The sequence below is a fragment of the Salvia splendens genome, chromosome 8 (genome assembly GCF_004379255.2).
Source record: "Salvia splendens isolate huo1 chromosome 8, SspV2, whole genome shotgun sequence".
In the NCBI taxonomy this organism is placed as follows: Eukaryota; Viridiplantae; Streptophyta; class Magnoliopsida; order Lamiales; family Lamiaceae; genus Salvia; species Salvia splendens.
In genome coordinates, this window is record NC_056039.1 from 22962518 (window position 1) to 22986374 (window position 23857).

Sequence of the window (23857 nt, forward strand, 5' to 3'; positions counted from 1 at the left end):
TTTATTTAATCATGAATTATTTGCATTCTAACATACAATTCTGTGTTAATATATGAATAAATTAATCCCATAATCAGTTAAGTAGATCATTTGTCTTATTTATTTGTTTTATACAAATCTTCCGCTATACAAGAAGATTCAAACCCAACAAATTTTTCCTAAAAAATGCTTAAAAGTAAAGCATAGGAAAATATTCTGCATGCCCACTCTTTGTAATTTACGTCGAAATAATTATTTCATCCAACATAATACGCGAGCACCGTGTGTGCGAATAAATAATACTTCATACGTCCCGTAAGAATATGCACTCTTTCCTTTTTAGTCCATCCCACAAGAATATGCACTTTCTAATTTTGGAAAGTCTTTTCTCTCTAATGAGGTGGGACCCATTCTCCACTAACAATACTTTATTTACCTTTTCTCTCTACCTCTCTCTTACTTCACCAATTTTACATTAAAACCCGTGCCGACCCCAAAGTACATATTATTTGGGGACTGAGGGAGTAATAACTACGAATTTCTTTAGTTGTTCGAAAAACAATAATGTGTGCAAATAATGACTATTGCACTTTTTTATTCTCTTTAAAAGAGTAGCACTATTTCCTTTTTCGTCAGTTCCCAAAGAGTATGAACTTTTTAATTTTGGAAACTCTCTTCTCTCTAATGAGGTGAGACTCATTCTACACTAACAATACTTAAAAAACTTTCTCTATCTATCTCTCTATTACTTTACCAATAATACATTAAAACCCGTACCGAACCCAAAGTTCATACTCTTTGGGAACGGAGGGAGTATTAATGTATCTGTACTTTGAATTTAGTTTTTATGCATATTGTAGAGGATAAGTACAATAAATTTAAAATTAGGTTGTTCCGTTGACTATTAAGAATTGTTTTATAAGAATATACAGGCTCTAATTTTATATTCCCTTCATCTCAATAAATATGAAACATTTAGTTTTCGGCACGTGATTTATGCAATGTTGTTTTGTGAGTTAATGAAGAGAAAGTAAAGTAAAAGAGAGGAAAAAGTAAAGAGGGTGTTGTTTTCATTTTAAGAAACGTTTCATTTTTAGTGAGATAATCTAAAAAGAAAAATGTTGCATTTCTAATGGGACAGAGGGAGTACTTCCCTCTTTCCAAATAATAATATCCCAATTTGCTAATTTAGAATATCCACAATTCAAAATTCAACTTATTTTTTTTCCATTTTAGATTAAAAAAGTCTAACAAGTCTTTTAAATTCTTTTATTCACATTCTACTATATACATATATACTAAAATATAGTAGTATATAAAAGCGAAGCCTATATTCCACTTAACTTTCTCCCCGATTTTTTCACATTTTTACATTTCCTACTATGTCAAATTGGGACTTTAAATGGGGAAGTACTATATGATAATGTCGACATAATTGTACTTCACAGTTTGATTATACATTTCATAATTAAACTAGAGTGGTAATATGTTAATAGAGTGATGTAAGCCTGAGTTGGACTATTTTACAGGAATTAAAAGGAGTATAAAAGAAATGACATATTATGGATTTACTTATATCATATGCAAATAAGTTAGTGAGTACATATATGATATATAAAGCATTTTAGTGATGATATTTTTGAAGTAAAATTTTTGGGTGCACGCTTGCGCCGCAAACTTTATTAATCTCTCTAGGAAATAGTAACTTCTCTATTGATAAAGACATGCCTCATTTTCCTAATAATAGTATTATAATTACTTTTTTCCTAATTCTATGTTATTTAAAAATTTTATATCAAAATTCATGTCCACGCTATTAAGACTATTTAATAGAAGTAGACAAATGAAGTAGAATGTTTATTACATCAATTGAGGATAATTACAACATTGTGTCGATCAAGTATCAAATACTCTATTATCCGTCCCTGAAAATTTATCACTTATTTCCATTTTCGTTCGTACCTAAAAATTTATTACCTTTCACTTTACTATTTTTGATGATGGATCAATTAAATTTTTTTAAAACTCATATCGAATCAAATAGTGATAAATTATTACGAAGGAAAGAAGTATCAACTACTAAATGAGTGATTTTATGTGGCGCGGATCATGCGATGGCATGGAGTAAAGACCCATTTAGAAAAAGGCTGACTAAATCTTTTATTAAAATAATTTTGCATCTTCTGATTTTATGATAATAATGTAGTACTCGATTTGTCTCTTTGTATCACAGGTGTTTCTTTTAAACATGAAATTTAAGAAAATTATATTAAATGGATTAAGAAGAGATAATAAAGTAGGAAAAATATAAGAGAAAAAAGTATATTGTTTTTTATAAAAAAAAATGATTCAGCTACAGTAGGATAACTTCAATAAAAAAGTATATTGTTTTTGTTGTTTAGATTAAGAGGGGAGGAAGTGAAAGAAAAAGGAGAGAGCGAAGAAGTTCGATAAACATTTACACCGAAAATTGGACAACGAATGTTAATTCTGCACATCGCTGATGCACTCGTTGCTCGTGATGAATTCTTCCTGCAATGACATGTCGGATTTGGCCGCTCTACCTCTTTATGTTGCATAAATGCATGATACTTGTTTGCTTCGTATACATTTAAATGTTTGAGAAAAAGCTTATAAATGTATAAGCAAACACCAATATGGTAAAATTACTTATTCTCACCTTAGGTAAAAGTGGATTGTAGAAGTTATTGTACACAAACAATTTTAATCGAGCAAACTGTTCAATCGTGCTTTTCAGTGTACCAGACCTATCCATATGCTCAATCTTAGTATATAGTTGGATTACGAAATAATAATCACTAACATCTCATCCTTCCGTAATCAAGAAGAATAACTTATTTCACAATGATGATATTCAGTGTTAGCATCATTTGCAATCTCTAAGTTAGAATTCTAGAGGATTGATGTCGTTCAGGTAGTCTCCTTCCTATCTAGAGTGAAATACTTATTTAATCCTACAAGGAGACCAGATAATAAAACTCGAGTGATAACTCGGTCACCTTTATTGCTCGAATTAAAAGAAAAAACAAAAGCAAAATCATGAAAATTATTTATCCTCAAAATATTGGAGAAAAGGTTACATACAACAAATAAGTAGCTCTAAGTGTGCTTCTAGTATGTAACGTAACAACAACAACCTACACTCTCTCTTGTGAGTGAACTCAAGGGAGCCTCTCAACTCTCAATTACAAAATATTCAGAATGATCAATCAATACAAAGTTGAGATAAGATATACAGGTTGTTCTTTTTAGTATAACAATTTGACGCTCAAATAAACTCAAACTTGATCCCTTCGTTATCCAATACCTTCGAGTAAAGAGCTACTTCATCCATTCCATTAAATATAAAACGTTTGTCTTTTAGCACGAGATTTTATGTAATATTATTTTGTGAGTTAATGAAGAGAAATTAAAATAAAAGAGAGGGAAAGAAGTAGAGATTATGGTATTTCCATTTTAGAAAACGTTTAATTTTTTATGAAAAAAAACGTTACATTTTTAATGGGACGGAATCATTGTCTTTCACAAAACATTTGTAGGTAAAAAAAAGTATTTAAGGGATAAGATTTTACCATTTACATAATTACATAGTCAAAAATTTTAAAATAACACTATTTATTTATAAGCTTTTTTCTCTACAGAGTAACCTTTCAACGGATGTTTTGCTCCTCTTAGATTATCTTCAAGGAAAAGCTTCGAGCAGTACCTTAGTTGGCTATAGAGATTTGCTTCCAGTTATAGGATGCGCGACTCAAGTAAGCTCTGATGAGGGCGGCCAACACTCTTCGACAAGCCATAGCCGATGCCATGAAGAGCATCGATAATGAAGCATAGCAGAATCTTAAGACCAATAGAGGATCTTTCCTTGCAGAATTATAGCACTTGGAGAAGATCACTCTGAGACGACGATCTGTAAAGACAGATTTGTATTCGTCGTTTGTAGAGGATGCATCTGTGAATGGAGAGCTACCTTTGGGGATATTGAGACCTTTCTCCATTGCTCCAGATATCCATTTGTATAAAATGTCTGCAACGACCTGACAAAGCTCTTGGCGGAATGAAATGGCTTCTTTCGAAACGAGCGCTCGAATCAGTGAAGCTCCATCCTGTTGGACAAAGAGATGGTTTTTGTCTCAAACTAAGGAAGATAAAACTCACATTTCACTTTCTACTGCAAAGTATTCATGATTTTAATAAGTGACTCGCACTTTACACGCATACTTTTGAATAGAAAGTGAAATGTTGATATGCAACAGCATAAAATAGGTTGAAGCATAGGTGCTTACTGCAGTCATCAAGAGTCTTCTTAAAACGAGGCCGTTTTTGGATGGTAAAATTTTCAATGCCAGGTTTGTGAGATTCACTTCTGGAGTGATTCCAGTTGCAGATTGCTCGAGAGAAGTATGCGTGTTTTGTTTCACCAATGATTTCAGCCCTTTCCTGGAACAAAATGGAAATGGTAGGTTATAGACCAAAATGCAACGGAGATAGCATTGGTCCATCCCAAAAAAAACAAAAGAAAATTGAAAAGTAACAAAACTAAAGGAAACACAAATTCTTCTGAAGGAGAAACAGCCTACATTTGTTCTGACCACTTGCCAATACTTGAATGCAAGAAACGTTTCGATAATTCAAACTATGAGAAGAAAATTCAGTATTAATTTACCTGGTTGCTCCAACTCTCAAGAAAACAGCAAGCTTTTGCCATTGAAATTCTCTTCTTCTGTTGAACACAACCTGAAAAGTTGAAACAGAGTAATTAGAAAAAGGTTTCAGAGGTTATGGTAATACATTCAGAATATAGACTTTCAGTAGCCAAATTCTTGGTGTCTGAAGTTCGATTTATGTGTTTTCCCAATCATTCATGCAATCAATACAAACATCTTAGCCAGAAAATAATACTCCCTCCGTCCCATGCTACTCGCACTTTTCATTTTAGGCCGTAAATTTGGGATTGATTTTTTTGTGTAATTAAAAAAGAATTTTAGGTGTAATGAGACATCACTTAATAAAAGAGCTCTTAACTTAAACTAACATATTAATTAAATGCATTAATTCTAACTTAAATTATAAATAGTGTAAGGACTTTGTGACGAGCCGAAAAGCAAACGTGCGAGTAGCACGGGACGGAGGGAGTAACTTAACAAAACAGGAAGGCACTGACTAGGTCAAATGTGTTAGATGAATTGCAAGTGCTTATATACGATAGTAAACCATAAAATTAAATTGTCATCCATATGGTACCGAGTACAAGATTCTCCTTGTAGCAGCAGAATTGTCAACAAGAAGCTTCTGAAAAACATATGGATATGCAGCTTCAAACGTCTTAAATGTAGGATCCGCAGCAACCGCCAATCCTGCAGAACAAACAAGGGAATCAGGTAATAGTTTAAAACATTATTACTGTGCACACACCAAGTTAGGTAGTTTGAATGAAAAGTAGTATTTAATAGGTAATTAGGTATATATAAGGTATATATATTAAGTTGATGTCCATATATAGCAACTCATAAAAAACATGGACTTAATGGAAAATTTTATGCACATTCCGTGATGTCCCTTCCTAACCAAATACCGTTTGAGGCTCTCCACAGGTATATGTTCGACGACATCTTCGACATTCATAAGTTGCAGACTATCAAGCATTATAACAGAGGCATACACACAATGAATTTGCATCCCCCTTTTAAGGTAGGCAGAAACATTACCTTCCAAAGATGCCAGAGACCGCAAGACAAGAACATAGTATGGAGGCATGCGGCAGTGATACTTTAGAGCGACAGACCATATTTTTCCCAGTACCTTCAGATTAAGAAATTTAAATCATTAAAGGACCACATACAAATAGAAAGGCACACAAAGAATTTTCAGATGTCTCATTATAAAGTTAATTTGAGATTATACTCTATTGATCAATTTATTGATTCTCACCCGACTAAACTTGACATCTGGTATTCCATTGGTAAATTCCAACTCCCCCATGGCATCTTCCAGGTCCTGCATTATTCAGAAAGTCGGATTATCTGATCCAATTGTTTGAGGCAAACACCACTCACGAGATGACATTAAGAACCATATGCAAGTGTAGTTTAAAATTATTAATGATATGAATGCTACCATGGTAAAACGCCTTATGTTAGTCCCAGGTCTAATCACATCCATTTCCGTCAAATCATACACAAGAGATGCCCAATCACCATTTACAATGTGAACGACGGCACCAAGCATAGCGTACTGGTGCTTCTTCTCCATCCGACAGAGCAAACCAAAATCAAGGAACCTATTCCAGTAAATTGGTAAAGTGATGCATTCAAGTACTATTAGACATCATAATATAACTAATCCATGATCAAACATGCTTTTAGGATTGAAATTTTATTTTAAGTATATGTGCCTATTAATTATATATTTATGAACAGGTGAGTACCCAAGTTTCCCAGATGATGTGCAACGCAAATTTCCCGGATGTGGATCAGCATGCATCAGGCCAGTCTCAAGAAGTTGTATAAGTGATGCCTCCACACCTTTGCTAACCTAAAGTAGGATAGCAGTACCTAAGAGCTTTTAAATGGTACAAGAATACAGGTGAATCACGAAAAATAATGGGACCAGTAGATATGATGTTACTCCTTCCCTATGATACGTTAAAATGCTAAGTCTAGAAATTATACTCAAGTTTTAAATAGGACACCGTCTCTAATCTCTATGATGTGAGTTATGTATAAACTTGAACATATCTTTTTAGTGCCTACCACTTCTCCATCATGTGTATCTAAAATTTAGAAAAAAATCTAATATTCATTTGTTTCTGCAATAGAAGCTAGATTAGTCATTCAATGTTATTATAGGGGAAACATGAAGATCTAACTACTTCTCTTGAAATCAATAGATGCACTTTATGGTGTGTGTGAGTTGGCCAAGCGGTAGAGAGGTTAATGCATGAGGCCAAAGGTCTCAGGTTCAAGTCCTCCGTGGTGCGGCCTTTAAATTTAAAATCATTTAATCATCCAAAAAAAAATAGATGCACTTTATGTATAATCTTGAATTTCAGCAGTTCAGCCTCAAGTTATTCCCATACCAAATCAAGAAGCTTTAGGTTGGACTCCTCAGATGAAACAGATAACAACTCAGTTGGACTATCACCAGCCATCCATTCCATAGTTAGAACTCGTTTCCTAGTCAAATGCTTAAATACTTTTGGCAAACAAATAAATGTGAACCGAGAATGAGCTTCCTGCAGAAAATTGAATGAATAGTATTCAAAAACTATTTTTAAAAGTTAAATAGGATTAGTATACTGTTCTGATAGTGTCAGCATACTAGACGGGGAAATGCTTCTTCCCATGAACAACTTATTTGCTATGCATCTCTGCTGCAGTTACATGTATGACCAAGATCATCAAGATAGCATTTATTTTGCTCAATATGAATACAGAAAACTTCCTACACCTTTGAAGGGAAATACATGCATGAGATGATGGGAAACAACCAAATAAAGTTCATAACAGACATTTACCATGAATTCTAATGCATTAGCCGCCTCAAGGTTGTAATCTAACTCCCCTATCAGACCTTTTCCCAATTCATCCGCATATAGACAAAGGTCATTTTTCCTTTTAGCTATCTTCTGCAGAAGTCCTAGCTAAAAAGAATTGCTCGGTGTTAATTCAGCATCTTATATTATTCTGAAAGAAAGATGACATGCAAGTGAATGAGACAAACCCCTCTACGAAGAATATAAATATCCCGAACAACTATGTGATGTAAGTTAGGACGCTGAACTTTCACAGCCACATCAAATCCGTCATGGGTTTTGGCCTTGTAAACCTTAAAATGTTAACAAAAACATTAGAGAACTATACAGTGGCAAACTAAGAAACATAGTAGAGAAATTTGTCCATAATTAATCTTACAGACTCCCTCCATCCATGAAAAATAGGCCCATGGATGGATGGCACGGGTTTTAATGAGAAATCGGTTAAGTACGAGAGAGGAGAAAAAGTGGGTAAAGTATGAGAGAGAGGAGAAAAACTGGGTAAAGTATGAGAGAGGAGAAAAACTGGGTAAAGTATGAGAGAGGAGAAAAAGTGGGAGAGAAACTTCCCATTTTTGGAATGAGATTATTTTTTGTGGACACCCCAAAATGGAAAAATGAGAGTGTTTTTCGTGGATGGAGGGAGTATAAATGATGTCAATTTTTAAATTTCCACAATAGTTCCATAGCCCACAACATAACACAAAATCCATCTATACCTGCCCAAATGAAGCTGCAGCTACCGGATCCTCAGAGACATAGCTAAAATGAGTGTCCACAGGAAAACCTAATTCGTCTTCTATAATCTTTATCGCTTCAGCCCGTGAGAACGGAGGGATTTGATCATGCAGCTCTGACAATGCCTGCAATCATAACTTCGGCAAGAAAATGAAATATGAAATATGAATTATGAATTATTTTCGGCATACAGAACAGAACATGGGAATTATCATTATGTCTACAGTCTACACAGTATTATCGGTTATCACAAAGAGCTAACAAATGAGTTTCTTTCTTTGTTCTTTTGGTTGAATGAGAAGCTAAATAGAGTGTTAGTCAAATCGACTAATAAAGACGCCGAACATTAATTAGGTAAATATGGGACTGCCAAATGGATCTGAGGATATTGACAATTGAGTTCAGTTGCGGGCCGGGTCAAGATAACAAAAACTTATGTACTGCTATGGCACAAACTTTTGGTGAAATACGTAAAGTGTACAAGCTGTATATTAGAGATAAGTTAGCTCAATTTAAAGAAAGGTCCCTAGTACACAGCAATTCAAAATAAATAAATGGTTCAGTTTTACACCTTTGAGACTTCATCACCAATTATATCTGGCCTTGTAGAAAGGGACTGACCAACTGCACACAGATAAACACGCATTACAAAATTAGGTAACAAATGCAAATAATAGTAGTATCTCATTTAGATAGTCACAGCCAGTTGAGCATGTTCATGCTTCTGCAAACTCAATAATTATTTCCTACTCCAGCTTCCTTCCATGATGTAGAAATCGTGTTACCTTTGATAAAAGTTGGACCCAAATTCAGAATCGTGTCTTTTAAAATTATCCCAAAATTGTAATCAGATACACTTTTGCGAGCATCCTCCTCTGCATCACAGCTGATGCTAGAGATTCTGGACTTGATTGTAGCAGAAATAAAGGCAAGAAGGACCTTTCAAAACATTAAGGCGAGTCAGGACGCAGTTTTAGGAATAAAACTTCTAGCTACTATTTTTAATGACTCAAAAGGGTAGTCACCAAGAACTTCCAACAATACAAATAAAAACAGCAATTGCTAAAAGAATTTCAGATAATTTGAAGACGTCAATGCCAAGTATGAGGAGAGCACAAAATAACACAACCTTTAAATTTTAAAAAATATTTCCTCCTAAACTTTTTATTACCTCAAGAAGCCGGAGGATCACCACATGAGGCCTCAAGGTGAAATACTCTGTAACTGCCTCTGCATCATATGTTTCAGGAAGAGGCTTTGTCCACATCTTGGATAATGAGTACATATACCAACAATACACCTCTAAGGCCATGATATCAGCCATAAACAAATCAGCACCAGTGAGCTCTGTGGGAACACCATAAAAAGATCAGAATGGAATCAAGAATGTTCAGTTTTATCAATATAATCATTCACCAGTTGTTAAGAAGCTCACGGCCCTGAAAGTCGTACTTTCAGACAAAAGGTTGACATGAGTTCTCATACACATGCCACAAGATTATGCAACCAACTCAAGCAAGGTAAACATGATCTAAGTGTCAATTTCTCGATCAATGTCTTTCATATTTCAGCATGATTCTTGATGCTAAATGTTCTTAGTTCACTTGAATCAAAATTGTTGCGATCGTATCGTCAATTTCTACGAGAATTTGGTGAACTTTTTTGTTCCAAATCCAACTATTTTAAAAAAATTTGGATGTTGTTTGCTTCATTTTACCCGTTGATTAGTTATCCTTGCTTGAATTTTTAAGGGGACTGGTGGTAGTCGAGGTTCTCATTGGACAACCGGCGACATCATGTGGTGGTTGGCGGCATTGCAACGAGATCGAGACCACAATAAGTAAAGACAATTTTTGGTCCTTAACACGAGTAAATTGATCTTTTTAGCCTCAAACAATGCTCCTTCTAAAAGACACCAAAATTTGTAGAAAATCATATTGTACAAGAATCGAATGACAAAAACATACCCCTTCCGTCCCTAAAAAATAGACAACATTTGAAACTACATGAGTAATGCACAATTGGTAAAGTAAGAGAGAGATAAAAAGAAAAAGTGATTGAAGTATTGTTAATGAAGAATGAGACTCACCTCATTAGAGAGAGAAAAGTTTCCTTAAATAGAATTAGTCTATTTTTATGGGACGTCCCAAAATGGCAAAAGTGGTATATTTTTAAGGGACAGAAGGGTATTGTTTAGAATGCAAATCTTAAAAAAGGTCATCTGTAGATGGTCCAAAATGCACTTTACTCTAAACCCTAAATTGTAAAAACAAGGGAGCAATATACATTGAGTACTCAAAAAATACAATTTCTTGTCCTCATCACACACAAGCACACACTTGCATCAGTACTCAAGCAAAAGTTCATTGCGTTCATTTGTGTGATAGGGACTAAATGGATGTTTGGTTGAGCTTATAAGTTCTAGAGAAGAGTGAAATTTTCTATACAGTTTCCAAGCTATAAAAATAAGCGTTAACAACTTACAAGCTCCCAAATAAGTTCTTCAATACCAACTTATTTTTCATATCTTGTACTCCCTCCGTCAACAAAAAATAGTTTTATTTTTCTATTTTAGGATGTCCACCGAAAATAGTCTCATTTCTAAAAATACAAAGTTTCTCACTCATACTTTACCCACTTTTTCTCACCTCACACATACTTTACATGTTTTTTCTCTATGTCTCTCTTACTTTACCTACCGTTTTTCTTCCCTCTTACTTTATCAATTTCTCATTAAAATACGTGTCGTCCAAAAATGGGACTATTTTTTGTGGACGGGGGAGTAAATAACAATTAATTTACAAAAATTACTCGATTATACAAACAAGTCAAATTTCATTCATCCTCAATTCCCACACTCTCAAACTCACAATTCTCACTATCCAACTACCATTTCTCTTTATATCCTATACTAAGTTCAACATCCAAATACTTTAGTTTATAAATTCTTGAGACCTTACATTTATAGCTTGCCTCACTTGAACATCATGTGATTGCTTTAAAACCAAACCAACCGGGGCTTTAATAACAACCAGGCCAAACACCTCCCAAATAGTTATGAAAACTATACACATCACAACATTATTCATTTTTTGGGATATACCAATTAAGTTGAGTTATTTCCCTTTTTGACAAAAAACAAAACATCCAATTAGCCTTATTTTATTCAATCAGCTATTTTACTCTCCTTTTAACTTTCTTACTTTATTCTTTTCTCCTACTTTTCAACACAATATCTTAATTTTCGTGCCCAAAATTTTGAACTCATCAGGAATACTTCAAATACAAGATTGAAATTCATAAACACCATCAACTAGTACCTGTATAGCAGGGCTGCGGCCACGACGGAAACCGGAGCGCCGCGGCCAGGGGATCCTCCACATTCCGCAGCCACACAAAATCCTCCACCGTCTTCGAAACCTCTGGAATCCGAAACGCCTTATTCGCCCATTCCAATCCTTTGCTCAAACCATCTCCTAAAACCTTCACATCCTTATGCACTACTTCCAATCCTTTGCTCAAGCCATCTCCCATAAACTTCACATCCTTCTTCACGACTTCAATGACGTTCCCCAGCGCGCCGCCGTTTTGCTTACTGTTAGGGCTCGCAATCCTACTGTTTCTGCTGAGCTCATTGCTCCTGCCTCGAGGTGGAGTTCCCGCATGGCATAGAACGGGAGACGGCGGCGATAACGACGCCATAGACTGCGGCGATTTTCAGCCGCAGAATTAGGGGAAAATTGAGCCGATTTTATATGGGAGAAATTGAACCATGGATGTTTTTCGTTGTTCGCAGTGGAGAAGCAGATAGAATGGATTATTTACTACTCATGAATTTCAGTTGCAAAATTAAATTAAATTTATATAGGATAATGATATTAACGGATGACAAAATAACCATAACAAAAAATGACAACACAATTTCAATTCAGCATCAACACATTGTGTTGTCATTTTTTGTTGCCATTATTTTATCGCTTATATTTTCTAATGGTTCAGATCATAGTTTAGAGTTTGTACAATATTTAAATTTATCATATGTTGATATTTTCTAATGGTCCGGATTATTGTTTAGAGTTTGTACAATATTTAGAGTTGATATTTGATCACATTCCTATATATATATTCCCTCCGTCCCCAAAGAATATGCATTTTGGTTTCGCCACGAATTTTATAAAAATTGAGAAAGTAAGAGAGAGGTAAAGAGAAAAAAGTAATTAAAGTATTATTAGTGGAAAATTATCTCACCTCATTAGAGTGAAATGAGTTTTTAAAATTAGAAAATGCATATTCTTATGGGATGGACTAAAAAGGAAATAGTGCATATTCTTATGAGACGAAAGGAGTAGTACACTAATCTTTATCTATTTTTTATATAAAAATATTAACTTTTATCTACACTAATTATACTCCATTCACAAAAATAAATTAATTATATTTTACCATTCACTATATTTCTTATTTTTATATATTATAATTTCACATATATAACTAATAATAGTTAAGATTTAATGTTTTTTTATGTATTTGTAATTATATTTAATCATTGCAAAATTTAACATGCTTTATACATTATATATTTAATTTTATATATTTATATTAGTAAAATTGTTCAACCAGTAATTAAACTGGTCTGACCGGTTGAACCATGAACCAATAGCTTTGCTGGTTCACTCACCTGTCTGATTTTTAAAACATTGCTTTCCACCAACTATTTACCGTATTCTATTATAAAACTAATATATAAATGTGTGACTCTCATTCTATTAACTTTTTTAATTCATTTTTCTTTGCAATTTTTAAAACTCATGCCGGGTCAAACTTCAACAATATTTCATGGACGGAGATTACATTAAGTATAATACGAAGCTCGATAGTACAATAATATTTAAAGTATGACCTTCCAAGTACTAGTGATGATTAGAATATTCTACTCTAAAACGCGTTTAGACCGACAACACATCTAATAAAAGTGATCAAGGCCAAACTGGTTGTAATAAAAAATTAGCAGAAAGCACAAATAAATCAAAGAATTAGATCTATTTAGAACATAATTTGGATAAAAGTTATTCGCGTAATTATTACATATATCATGCTCAAAACTTGAATTAAAACATGCATTTGATTAATTGAAATCTAAAATATGCTTTTCTACGGAGTGGAAATTGTACCTTCTTGATTCTCCAAAGAATCGAAGATAGCTCGCTACTTCTTCACGTGATGATCTTCAATACTAGACCACAAATCTTCTGGACTGTATTTCGATATCAGGGTGGACTGATCTTATAAAAATACTAGGACTTAAATAAAGAAGATAGAATTCCCACACAAAGTAGGAGTAAATTCGACCCTACTCACAGAGAGGGAACGAAAATTTTACTTGTTATTTTTCATGTCTTTCCATTATTCTCCTATTTATATTAAGTTACATATAAGCTTGGATTTTGCCGGGGTTTTGATATAGGAATTGATATATATATATATATATATATATATATATATATATATATATATATAGGATAGTGATCAATGTATAACTAATCTTAAGTGTATAACTAGAGAACAAATCTCAGCCACACATCTTAATACTCCAAATTAATCTTATGGCTTAAATAATCTTGCAGATTTTTATAAAAAATAATAGCCAAAGGGCATTTTTGGAATTCAATATCTCAAATGTATCAACGTGAATTGTCTTCTGCGCAATTTGTACAATCTGAATCTGAATTGTCTCCAGCCACCGCCACGACCGGCCTCTCCGCCGCAGCCGAACATGCGCCGAGACGAGAGGGTGATTGGGCGGTAGGTGGCGGGCGGTGCGTGCCCCTACTGCGGCGGAATGGTGCAGGCGTTGGACGTGCAGAGCAACTGGAGATTCTGCTTCGTGCCGCTCTTTTTCAAAACTAAGCGCAAACTCTACTGCTCCATGTGTTTAAGGCGTTTAGTCCCCCTATAACTCTTTTCCAAATTATCCATGATTTTTACCTTTTCTTTCTTCTTATTTTCTTCATTTTTTATGTTTTTTTTTTCAGTTATGAAGGTTTTGTTTTGGGGCTGAGTAGTTTTGCGGAAGTTAGTAGTGTGTATATTGTATGGAACTTTGGATAGTGTAATAAATCGGCATATAATTATGAAACTGAATTAACCTGAACTTTTTTTCATATTTTTTGAGATAAACATGTGTTTCCTTTCTATGTGTGTATATTATTCATGATTCGGGGATGTTAGTTGTCATTGTTCAAGTGATTAGCATAAGTGATTATCATGAATTAATACACACATCACTCTTAGCATGATTTTACTTCACTCTTGTTTACAAAACACATCACTCTTATTCTGATTTTACTTCACTCTTGTTCACAAAACACTTCACTCTTGTTCAGAAAATACTTCACTCTTGTTCACAAAACACATCACTCTTATTCTGATTTTACTTCACTCTTGTTCACAAAACACTTCACTCTTGTTCAGAAAACACTTCACTCTTGTTCACAAAACACATCACTCTTATTCTGATTTTACTTCACTCTTGTTCACAAAACACATCACTCTTATTCTAATTTTACTTCACTCTTGTTCACAAAACACATCACTCTTACTCAGATTTTACTTCACTCTTGTTCACAAAACACATCACTCTTACTCAGATTTTACTTCACTCTTGTTCACAAACCGCATCACTCTTAGCATGATTTTACTTCACTCTTGTTTACAAACACATGACTCTTAGCATGATTTTACTTCACTCTTGTTCACAAAACACATCACTCTTATTCTGATTTTACTTCACTCTTGTTCACAAAACACATCACTCTTATTCTGATTTTACTTCACTCTTGTTCACAAAACACATCACTCTTACTCAGATTTTACTTCACTCTTGTTCACAAAACACATCACTCTTACTCAGATTTTACTTCACTCTTGTTCACAAACCGCATCACTCTTAGCATGATTTTACTTCACTCTTGTTTGCAAAACACATCACTCTTAGCATAATCTTACTTTACTGTTGTTTTTGTAATAATCGAGCCGCGTTGGAGTATATGAGTTTTCTTTCTGTATGTTGCTTAGGTTTCGTATTGGATTCAATGACGCTGAAGCATTTTGTTGTAAAATGAATTTTAATTAATTACAAACATGCGACAACTTTTGAATTAAAACCGAGATGATGCTATTTCCAATCTAATTCATCCATTTTTGGCAATATTGTTCATCTTCTGCGCCTAATTTTACACTGACATTTAAATGCAGAATGAAAACTTAATTCATGGCTGATGTTCATCTTAGTAACCTCTCTTCTCGCACCGCAACTCCTGCAGCACCATGGAGGTCGGAAACACCTGCTGCTGACTTGAAATGGAGCCAATCGCTATATTCTCTCACTTCGATTGAAACATATCGAAGAGAGAAACAAACAGCAAACAGAAACCCGATTTCCGACTAATTGAATCGATAAATTTTATTGAAATCAGCGAATTGAAACCGAGACCAGCTTAATTCAATGTTAATCGATTGGGGATTCAGCCGCCATTGGAGTACAGTGAGCTGAGCTTGAATTGATCTGCGAGTCGTAATTAAACTCCAAATGAAAAGAATATGTGATCTCGGTTCGTAATTTTGGATGCAAGGACCATTATACCCCCGTCTTGTTATTATGGAGTAAATTTGTAATTGAGGAAACTAATTTCTCCTTAAATTCAAAAATTACATGTATTAATACCAACCCTTGATTTTCTTGATCTTGTGGCTGTAATTTGTTCTCTAGTTATTTGGTTAAGGGGTGTTTGCCATAGATCACTACCATATATATATATATATATATATATATAGGGATGTATTCATTTCCTTTTCCTATATTTCCTCCTTTTTCCTTCTTAATATCAGCCATTAGATTAGAGAAATGGACGGTCAAGATCAACATTGGGTAATTAATCCCGTGTTGCATTATTTGTCCTATTTTGTGCATTATGAGGGTACAATATTAATCTAATAATGGCTGGAAACCGCTACGAATAATGCACCACATGGTCACGAGTAATGCATATAATTGACTATATAATGCACAATATGTGAACTGCAATGCATACGAACAAGATGTGCTGTGTTATGATGTTTGACACACGTTTCTTGTTTCCCCTAAGGGTTTAATAAGCTTAGGGGCTAGGGTATAGTACGTACGCATTAATAATAAATTATAAAACGATACGAATAATTCACCAAATTGTCACGAGTAATGGATGTTATTAACTATATAATGCACAATATGTGAACTGCAATGCATACGAATAAGATGTACCATGTTATGATGTTTGACACACGTTTCTTGTTTCCCCTAAGAGTTTAATAAGCTTAGGGGCTAGGGTATAGTACGTAGACATTACTAAATGCACGTATGTAATCTTCAATCCGTTGATTAACCCATATACACAATACCTCTAATAATGCATAATATACTGAGATAATGACAATTAACAGCTACATAATGCACTACCTAAACCAAATAATGCACATACGTATATTCCAATAACAACAATTTGTTAGTAATGTCTACGTACTATACCCTAGCCCCTAAGCTTATTAAACCCTTAGGGGAAACAAGAAACGTGTGTCCAAACATCATAACATGGTACATCTTATTCGTATGCATTGCAGTTCACATATTGTGCATTATATAGTCAATTATATGCATTACTCGTGACCATGTGGTGCATTATTCGCAGATACCAAAATGTGGCAGTTACTTTTCCGTCCAATGTCAATAATAACCCTGTAATGCATACAACCACCTTCTATAATGCAACACGGAACCGGTTTTATAGAATCAATCTGATCCGTTGATGCCTTAGATCTAACGCGTAATTTTAAGAAGGAAAAAGGATCTAAGATGTGAAAAGGAGAATAACGCTCCCCTATATATATATATATATATATAGGTGCATTATAATGATAACCCCAATTTCCGTAATAACCTTATAACTAAATCTGGACCACACATTTTTAAAATCACGTGGTCTAGATTCAAACTTAGATTTACTTCATAAAAAAAGCGCGGGGGTAAATATGTCATTTCGCTCATGATAAAATTTACGTATCCAAATTTCGCTCATTTAATTTCTGAATTTCGCTCATTTTATCATTTTATCAGTCAGTCAAAAGTATCATTTTATCAACTCAGAGTATCATTCTATCCGGCAAAACTATCATTCTATGCAATAAACCTATCATTTTATCAGTCAGTCAAAAGTATCATTTTTTCAACTCAGAGTATCATTCTATCCGTCAAAACTATCATTCTATGAAATAAACCTATCATTTTATCATTTTATCAGTCAGTCAAAAGTATCATTTTATCAACTCAGAGTATCATTCTATCCGGCAAAACTAACATTCTATGCAATAAACCTATCATTTTATCATTTTATCAGTCAGTCAAAAGTATCATTTTATCAACTCAGAGTATCATTCTATCCGGCAAAACTATCATTCTATGCAATAAACCTAATATAATTGGCACAATACATAATATACAAACCTACAAAGCAGTAAACGTATCATTTTATCAACTCAGAGTATCATTTTTATAAGGTTACTGTCATTTTATCCGCTTAGATTATCATTTTATCAGGTAAAAGTATCATTTTATTAAACAAAAATGTCATTTTATACACCAAAAATACCTATCATTCTATCGGCTGAAAGTATCATTCTACCCGGCAAAACTATCATTCTATCGGCTGAAAGTATCATTCTATCCGACAAAACTATCATTTTATGCAGTAAACCTAACATTTATAAGCTAAAAGTATCATTTTATCAACTCAGAGTATCATTCTATTCGGAAAAACTATCATTTTATAAGGTTTCTGTAATTTTATCCGCTTAGATTATCATTTTATCACGTAAAAGTATCATTTTATTAAACAAAAATGTCATTTTATACACCAAAAATACCTATAATTCTATCGGCTGAAAGTATCATTCTACCCGGCAAAACTATCATTCTATCGGCTGAAAGTATCATTCTATCCGGCAAAACTATCATTTTATGCAGTAAACCTAACATTTATAAGCTAAAAGTATCATTTTATCAACTCAGAGTATCATTCTATCCGGCAAAACTATCATTCTATGCAATAAACCTATCATTTTATCAGTCAGTCAAAAGTATCATTTTATCAACTCAGAGTATCATTCTATCCAGCAAAACTATCATTCTATGCAATAAACCTATCATTTTATCATTTTATCATTTTACGTGATATTTGGCGAAATTCAGAAATTAAATGAGGGAAATGACAGTTTTACCCCCGCACTTTTTTTTATGAAGTAAATCTAAGTTTGAATCTCAAAACTATCATTCTATGCAATAAACCTATGATTTTATCATTTTACGTGATATTTGGCAAAATTCAGAAATTAAATGAGAGAAATGACAGTTTTACCCCCGCATTTTTTTTATGAAGTAAATCTAAGTTTAAATCTCAACCGCATGATTAGAAATATGTGTGGTCCAGATTTGGTTATAGGGTTATTACGATATTTAGGGGTTATCATATGATCACGACTCTATATATATATATATATATATATATATATATATATATATATATATATATATATATATTCATTTCCTTTTTGTTCTATTGTTCTTTTTAATCCCAGCCCCACGATTTTGTCATCCGACAGTTAGATTGATGCCACGTGTAATTTAATTATGTAGATTTTCAGTTGAATAATGCACACCGACTAATAATGCAATTTTTTTGTGAAATAATGCAGATCATCACAACCATCCAATTCAAGGATCCAAGGGTTGTGATTAAAAAGAACATTGGACTGAAAAGCTGCGAAGGACCTTAAGGCCATCCACTACGCTGTCTCTATACCGTCCCTTAAATACTATTTGACCACTATTTGAGGGCCCCACTGTCCTTTTTTCCTCCATCCCTTAACTAAGGGACGGAACCTGCAACGCTCCGTCCCTTAACCGTCCCTTAATTACTATTCATTCAATTTCATTTTTTATTTTTTTTTCTCAACCCAATTCAATTAAAACAAACACACTTTATTAAAAACACACTTTATTAAAAAACACACAACATAAAAAAACACACAACATAAAAAACACTCAACGTAATTTAAAATATAAATTTAAAGAAAAATACAAAAACTACTCCGCCGGCTAATCATCCTCCGGAGGCGGTCGCGGTTGAGGGGGAGTCGGAAGGCCAAGCTGTGCTGCCATATACACAATTCCGTTCCACCAGGCCGTGAATTGGGCGTACGAGAAGCGGGAAGTGTCCGCCATTGTGGCGGTCATGTACGCTACCATAAGTGTGTCCGAGCCTCCCCGCGAGCCCGATCCCGAGGCCGGCTGGCTTGATTCGCCTCGGCCCTTCCTTGCTCTAGCCGTTTTCGCCGCCTTCGTCCCTTGCGGCCGACGGCGCCCACTCGCGGATCCTCCAGCATCGCCGACCGTACCCGTAAACTCCTGGGATTCAGCCTCAGGTTGGCTGATGCCCTCAGCGGTGTCACCACCAGACGAGTATTGGCCACTCGCCGTATGCTTCGTGCGCTTCGAGGTTGAGCCCGAGCTGGAGCGAAAACCGCCGGCCCACCGTTCCTCGTCCTTGACGGCCTGCCAAACATCAACAAATCTGAATTGATAACGTTCGTCCTGGTAGTAGGCGCGCAAAGCGGACGTCAAAATGTCGGTTGCCGTTGCGCCGCTTTGGTAGCGCGCCTCTTCGGCCGAGTAGATGCAGCAGAATTTTTTGACCTGTCGGTCGACTCGGTCAAAGTGAGAGCGGAGCAGTTTAAATTTGCGCTTGCGGGAGCCTTTCGTCTTTATCTGGTGGTAGACCTTGCAGACCTTTTCCCAGAAACACTTCCGAGATTGTTGATTCCCGACGATGGGATCGTACGAGACGGTGATCCAGGCGTTGTACATCGCCAGCGTTTCGAGGTTGTTGTACGGATGCCAGCCTAGATCCTCTTCCTCTTCTTCCTCTTCCTCCTCATCCTCGCCTACCTGGGGTTGTACACCGCCTCGGCCACCTCCACTGCCTCGGCCTACTCCCGGCGTGGGATCAACGGGAAAATTTTCCCGGATATGGGATAATCCCTGCGAATACCGCGGGGCGGAGGGACGGACATATGCATCAAGGTCAAAATTGGGTGGTTGGTACCCCCCTGGCGTCGCCGAACCCTGGGTCCCCGGCGTTGACAAATCGGAACCGCCCAATGTGTTGATCATGGTCTCCCAATCACCGAACGCGTTGAGATCCCACCCGCCGGAGCCGGAACCGCCGTAGTTGCCGTCGCCGTCGCCGGACATCTTGAGTTGTTATATGAAAATTTGAGAGAAAATTTGAGAGAAAATTTAGATGATAAGAAGAATAGATGTGTAGTTGTGTGTGAAATGAGGATGAGTTTAGGAGTATTTATAGAGTAAAAAAATTAATTAAAAATAAAAAAAATTTTAAAAAAAAGCAAAAAAACGGTATTATTACCGTTACAAAATTTTTTTTTTCTTTTATTTTTTCTTTTATTTTTTTTAAAATTTGAATTTTTTTTAAAAAAATATTTATTGCATCAGCACGTGACGACGCCCACTCGCGGGCTGGCGAGTGGGCGTCACGCACGACGCCAGGTCACGCCACGTCGCTTAGGCACGTGGCGAGACAGCCCGTCTCGTGGCTCGACGGGACGCGATGCGGGACGAGACGCGGGACGGCGCGGGACGGGATGGCGAGCTGCAACGCGTCGCGCCGGGGTCCCGTCTCTCCGGGACGGGACGCGAGACGCCGGCGAGACGCGTAGTGGATGGTCTAACACACCCATATATATATATATATATATATATAGTTGTGTTCATATCATTTTCCCATAATTTCACCTTTCTCCTTCTTGATCTCATGCTCTCATTTAATCAAATCCTATGGTCTAAATAATTTGCTGAATTCATTAAATCTAATCATTTTTTAATTCGAAAAGGGCAAAATAGAGAATCAATAATGTGGGTTGTTATGGAATATTCCATGATTTCCTCCCTCTAGGATCTGTGAGGTTTTTTCAACAAATTTGATTAGGATTCGTTATCTTCCTTCTCCCTCACTGCACGATTCTGTAGTTTCCAGCGGTAATGCTTATTGTTCGGAAAATTGATTTTGTCGACTTCTTTAACAGCCATCCGAATTTGCAAACCGTTGACATTCATGGTGCAATGTTTGCTGCTATCTGTCAAAAGAATAGCCTTAGAAATGTGAGCCCACGAAATTAGGAATTCAGTTGTGTTATTGTACTCGTTTGCTTCTCGTATGAGGGTATAACCATTTTCTAACATTGCAGGTGGACTCGAGGATTCAAATTCCGTGTCTTGAGAAGGTTGTCGAAGAGGTTGCGCTGGTGAGTTGAATGGTTCAACTCGAGGTCTTTGAAGTGCTGGTGAACGTGAACGGTCGTTGATCCACATAATGTACACATAATGTACATATTGTATAGTATAATGCGTAGTTTAGTTTCTGTAATGCATTATTTGTGATATGTAATGAACATTTATACTGACGCGTTTAATTTAAGTTGTGTCGTGTTTCGATGTTTGGCGCATGTTTCTTGTTTTCCCTAAGGGTTTAACAAGCCTAGGGGCTAGGGTGTAGTATGTTCTAAGTCTAAAAAACATTGTCCAAATACACGAGCTGCAGTAATTCGTCTGGGGTTGCACATAATGTATATTTTGTATAGTATAATGCGTAGTTTAGATTCTATAATGCATTATTTGTGATATGTAATGAACATTTATCCTAACCCGTTTAATTTAAGTTGTGCCGCGTGTCGTTGTTTGACGAACATTTCTTGTTTTCCCTAATGGTTTGACAAGCCTAGGGGCTAGGGTGTAGTATGTTCTAAGTCTAAAAAACGTTGTCCAAATACACGAGCTGGAGTAATTCGTATGGGGTTGCACATGCATAACGCGTAGGTATATTTCAAAACAGATATACATAATGTACATATTGTGTAGTATACTGCGTAGTTTAGTTTCTGTAATGCATTATTTGTGGTATGTAATGAAAATTTATCCTTACCCGTTTAATTTAGGTTGTGCCGTGTTTCGATGTTTTACGCACGTTTTTTGTTTTCCCTAAGGGTTTAACAAGCATAGGGGCAAGGGTGTAGTATGTTCTAAGTCTAAAAAACGTTGTCCAAATACACCAGCTGCAGTAATTCTTCTGGGGTTGCACATAATGTATATTTTGTATAGTATAATGCGTAGTTTAGATTCTATAATGCATTATTTGTAATATGTAATGAACATTTATCATTACCCGTTTAATTTAGGTTGTGCCGTGTTTCAATGTTCTACACACGTTTCTTGTTTTCCGTAAGGGTTTAACAAGCCTAGGGGCTAGGATGTAGTATGTTCTAAGTCTAAAAAACGTTGTCCAAATACACGAGCTGCAATAATTCGTCTGGGGTTGCACATGCATAGCGCGTAGGCATTTTTTAAAACAGATATACATAATGTACATATTATGTAGTGTAATGCGTAGTTTTAGTTTCTGTAATGCATTATTTGTGATATGTAATGAACATTTATCCTGCCCCGTTTCCTTTAAGTTGTGCCGTGTTTCGATGTTTGACGCACGTTTCTTGTTTTCCCTAAGGGTTTAACAAGCCTAGGGGCTAGGGTGTAGTATGTTCTAAGTCTAAAAAACGTTGTCCAAATACACGAGCTGCAATAATTCGTCTGGGGTTGCACATGCATAGCGCGTAGGCATTTTTTAAAACAGATATACATAATGTACATATTATGTAGTGTAATGCGTAGTTTTAGCTTCTGTAATGTATTATTTGTGATATGTAATGAACATTTATCTTGCCCCGTTTTATTTAAGTTGTACCGTGTTTCGATGTTTGGTGCACGTTTCTTGTTTTCCCTAAGGGTTTAACAAGCCTATGGGCTAGGATGTACTATGTTCTAAGTCTAAAAAACGTTGTCCAAATACACGAGCTGCAGTAATTCGTCTGGGGTTGCACATGCATAGCGCGTAGGCATTTTTTAAAACATATATACATAATGTACATATTATGTAGTGTAATTGGAAGGACTTGGAAAGAGGTCGAAAACACGAATAGAATGCGGATCAAGTTATATGGAATGATAACCGAACCGATTGGATCAGTTAGCAAATGGCGTTGCCACTTATTCAATGCAATCTAGCTCTAGCCCTTTCCGCCTTGCCAAAGTAATTTATAACTCCCAATTTTGCACAACTTTAACAGTAAAGCGGCAAGTTCGGGGTCGATCCCACAGAGAAGTTGGTGTGTAGAGAGCTGATTCCAGAGTCGTCTGCGACAACGGCCATCTCTGCTTCCGTTCGTTCTGGTGGTGGTGGTAGTGTTTTCTGCTCGGTGGCTGCTGCTGCTTCTAATGCGGCTCTGCGACGAGTGATGACAACGCCGGCTTCCTGGACTCTCCACTGACTGTTAGTTCTTCTGTATATCAAGGGATGATTCCAGTAATCGCCTTGGTGGTACCTTCTTATCAACAGCAGGAAAAACAAAAAAAAATGAGAAACAAAA

At 35.6% G+C, this 23857-nt stretch overlaps 1 protein-coding gene across 1 annotated transcript; it reads right to left on the reverse strand.

Annotated features, from left to right (window-relative positions):
• Positions 1–3532: 3532 nt before the first annotated feature.
• Positions 3533–12105, reverse strand: LOC121745177 (uncharacterized protein slr1919). Its single transcript, XM_042138981.1, has 16 exons — positions 11593–12105; positions 9444–9619; positions 9058–9211; positions 8844–8896; positions 8254–8397; positions 7723–7827; positions 7517–7642; positions 7079–7234; positions 6428–6534; positions 6118–6280; positions 5932–5997; positions 5709–5802; positions 5245–5357; positions 4667–4737; positions 4287–4440; positions 3533–4106 (listed from the first exon to the last, which is right to left on the reverse strand). Exons 1-16 carry the CDS (start codon positions 11972–11974, stop codon positions 3708–3710), a joined length of 2463 nt encoding a protein of 820 aa, XP_041994915.1. The 5' UTR covers positions 11975–12105; the 3' UTR covers positions 3533–3707.
• Positions 12106–23857: the final 11752 nt, after the last annotated feature.